The sequence below is a fragment of the Sinocyclocheilus anshuiensis genome, unplaced genomic scaffold (assembly GCF_001515605.1).
Source record: "Sinocyclocheilus anshuiensis isolate Anshui unplaced genomic scaffold, SAMN03320099.WGS_v1.1 scaffold11, whole genome shotgun sequence".
In the NCBI taxonomy this organism is placed as follows: domain Eukaryota; kingdom Metazoa; phylum Chordata; class Actinopteri; order Cypriniformes; family Cyprinidae; genus Sinocyclocheilus; species Sinocyclocheilus anshuiensis.
The window spans coordinates 22,974-26,321 of NW_015551076.1; the positions used below are offsets into that span (position 1 = coordinate 22,974).

A 3,348-nucleotide genomic window follows, 5' to 3' on the forward strand; every position below is an offset into this window, starting at 1 on the left:
CTGCTATAAGCTTTTAGTTGCTACAGTTGTACAATCAAACATTTTTTCAAACAAGAAAAAAGGTGCAAGTTTTCTTTCAAAACAGTAGTACCAATTAAGTAATGAAATAAAAATGCCACTAAAAGTTCATTTGTGCATGCAAATTAGATTTTTATGTTCATATAGATATAGGTACATTAGGGATGCACTAAAAATGAAATATTGACTAATAAATACAACAACCAATAATTATTTATATCTTAAAGTACATAAATTATATATATACAGTATATATATATATATATATATATATACATATGTATATATAATTAACCTTAAATTACTAACATTTTTACAACAGTCCCACTGTACAGACTGATAACGCACTGACTAAATATTTATCAAAATGAAAAAGTTCATTTAAAAATATGTGAATAAAGTATTTGTGCAGTGTAAAATAAGTTTACAGCAAAACCAAGGACAATTTGCGAAACCTTTTAACAAAGATCCCAAGAATCCCAACAATCTGTAAGTGCTTGCATTATTTACTTCGATGAGTTTTTTAAGCGGTGTGTTTCTGCAGCGGATGCTGGTTTTCCAGTTTTTGCACTTTTCCTTCCCCGCAAACTTCTCAAAATCAGTTGGGGTGAACCAGCGTCCCTGGGACAAAATACACTTCTCCCCTACAGGAGACAAGGACAGGATGCATTCAGACCAAACAATCCACCCCAGCAAACTGTAATAAAACTAAGAGAAATGAGAGCAAAAACTCAATGATGGGGAACCTTCGGGCAGTTTCTCCCGATAGAGAGTTCCTTCTTTATCCCCACAGCTTACAGGCAGCTGAATTTTATAAATAGGCCACTTCCAAATCTCCTGCTTGTCACCTTTCTTCACAGGAGATGCTGAGAAAGAGAGAGAAGACGACACAGATCAGGAGAGAGTGAAAATACAGGAATAGGACATCAGGCACCAGGAAACAGAGTGCAAGTGTTAGTAGTAGTGATACTATTATAGTTTTTATGAATATTTTGAATTAATTTTTTTATTTTAATTTGAGTAATTTTGTTGTGTGCTTTGTTAGTTTTATCTGTACATTTTCATTTTTGGACAAACTCTCCTTTAATTTTATTTTAGTTTCAGTTATTTTAGTACATCGATAAGAACTAAATGAAAATAAGAAAATAAGTTTCCTCTGCAACTCTCTGAAATAAAATGTTTTTTATATTTTATATTATTTTAGTTAAGGTTTACTTTATTGCAAGCAACAAACATGTTTTTATTTTTTTAGTTTTAGTGTTATTTAAGCCTGATGAGAAATTAGACCTGCTGTAGTTCAGGGACTCACAGAATGAGGGTTTTTTGGCTGGTTTCCTCCGCTTGGGTGTGGAAGCAGAGGAAGGACCAGGATCATCACTATCCTCACTACTTTTGTCATCTTTACTTCCCTTTCTTTTGTAGCTCTTCTCCTTCCCTTTCTCTGCCTTTCCTTCGCTGTCTTCCTCCTCTGTGAGTGTCTCAACATTCGGAGGTTTCTCATAGAGTTTGAAAGTGCCTGGGACAAAGAAAAGAATAAAAAGGTACTGTACATATAAATGCATTCTTGATCTATCGTAGTATAGTTCAGTATAGTTCAATATTATATTAGTATAATAATGAAAACCAGTAACCGTCCAGCAGACTGTTTCTGAGGATACGTAGCGTTGGGTACAGCTGAAGGATATGATCTTCAAACACACAGCGCCAGAACTGTTGTATGTCCTGAGGTCTATTTTTCTCCACCCAGTCCAGAACTTCATAGAAGCCCTTCTCCTTCTGCTTACGAGAACGCATCTTTTTCACATTCTACAGACAAAAACAGAGAGAAGGAGATAAAGGAAGATGCAACTATGATCAGTTGTATCAGGCCTAAATATGCAAAACAATTAACTGACACACTATAACTTTTTTTTTTAGGTATAGTGGAGGTACCATGGTAAAGTGATGGTACCTGATGGTTAGTACCAAGATATTAAGATCAGTTAGTTTTCTGGGGGGGGGGGAACTGTTATTAATGGTTACAAAAATCTGTTTCAAATATATGCTGTCTTTTTTACTTTCTATTTATCCAAAAACCTGAAAAAAATGGTATCACTGTTTCCACAAAAATATTAAGCAGCACAACTGTTTTTGACATTGACCGAAAACAAAAACAAAAAAAAATGTTTGAGCAGCAAATCAACATATTAGAATGATTTCTGAAAGATCATGTGACACGGAAGACTGGAGTAATGAAGCTGAAAATAAATTACAGAAATAAATGACCTTTTTAAAAAAATATATAGTATTTAAATTTTAATATTTATGTAATATTTATGCTATAATATATATGTAATAACATTTCACAGTATTACTCTCTTTACTTTTTGATCAAATAAATGCAGCATTTGTGCATCTCTGGTGTATATAGGCCTACACAACGTGGTAAAGCCACAGCTTTTGCAAATATACTATATGGCATGTTGGAAATGTGCTATTGCTATTGTGGTATTGCTACAGTCCAATTAGGGTGCAATGTCCAAAAACAGCTATGGTACAATGATAAAAAAAAACATGGTATTGCCATAGTACATGCCCCAAAACATGGTATTACTATGGTTAAATGCCCAAAAAACAATGTTATCATACCATACCAAAATATCATGGTATTACCATAGTATATGGTATTATCAAGTTACCATGGTAGTAGAACGTTTTGTTTAGTTTCAGAAATAGCGTGAGTTACTATATAAGAGTTACTGCCCTTCAGATAACTCTAAAATGAAAGTAAAATACACAGGGTGGGTAAGAGAGAGTGGGGTATGTAAGGGTGGGCGTGTTTCTACCTCAAAAAGTTTCTCTGGCACCAGATCGTGGTCGCGCAGCTGGGTGAGGAGTCTGTGCGGTTCTTCTATGCACGAAATCTCTGTCTTTTTCCGGTGGAAGAAAAACAGCAACTCTTTATTCGTTTTAAAGTCTAACGGGTCCATTTTGGGCGCTGACTCCCATTAATTCGATCTATATTGTGACATGAAATCATTTTAGCGACTGTACAACAGCATGCAGATTAATATACATTGAAACAGATATAGTTCCGTGTCAAAAACATAATTATAAAGCAAGGTCTCACTCACACTCTTGTACCAACTGAATAGGCCAGATATGTTATGCACGGATGTTTTGTTGACATTAAATGCAACAGTTGCATATTTGACTCTTGCGTACCTGTCTCCGGCCGAACTGTCTGGACGAATTTGTGTATTTCTGTACTTGACACGAGGAGTAGTAAAACAGAAAGTGTTGTTTCCAAATCTCCCGCCTGTATGGGACACTCTGGCTCATAAAGTCATG

The 3,348-nt window shown here is 35.0% G+C and overlaps 1 protein-coding gene across 3 annotated transcripts in view; it reads right to left on the reverse strand.

Moving 5' to 3' along the window:
* Positions 1–3,348, reverse strand: part of LOC107662363 (nuclear body protein SP140-like protein) — a 10,030-nt gene extending 6,682 nt beyond the window's left edge. For 2 of the 3 annotated variants that reach the window (XM_016452343.1, XM_016452341.1), the window contains exons 1-6: positions 3,223–3,348; positions 2,844–3,015; positions 1,650–1,824; positions 1,328–1,534; positions 765–884; positions 529–662 (exon numbers count right to left, since the gene is read on the reverse strand). In XM_016452343.1, coding sequence (XP_016307829.1) covers positions 529–662; positions 765–884; positions 1,328–1,534; positions 1,650–1,824; positions 2,844–2,987 — 780 coding nt within the window. In that variant the 5' untranslated portion in view covers positions 2,988–3,015; positions 3,223–3,348. The other variant, XM_016452342.1, reaches the window with a different exon arrangement.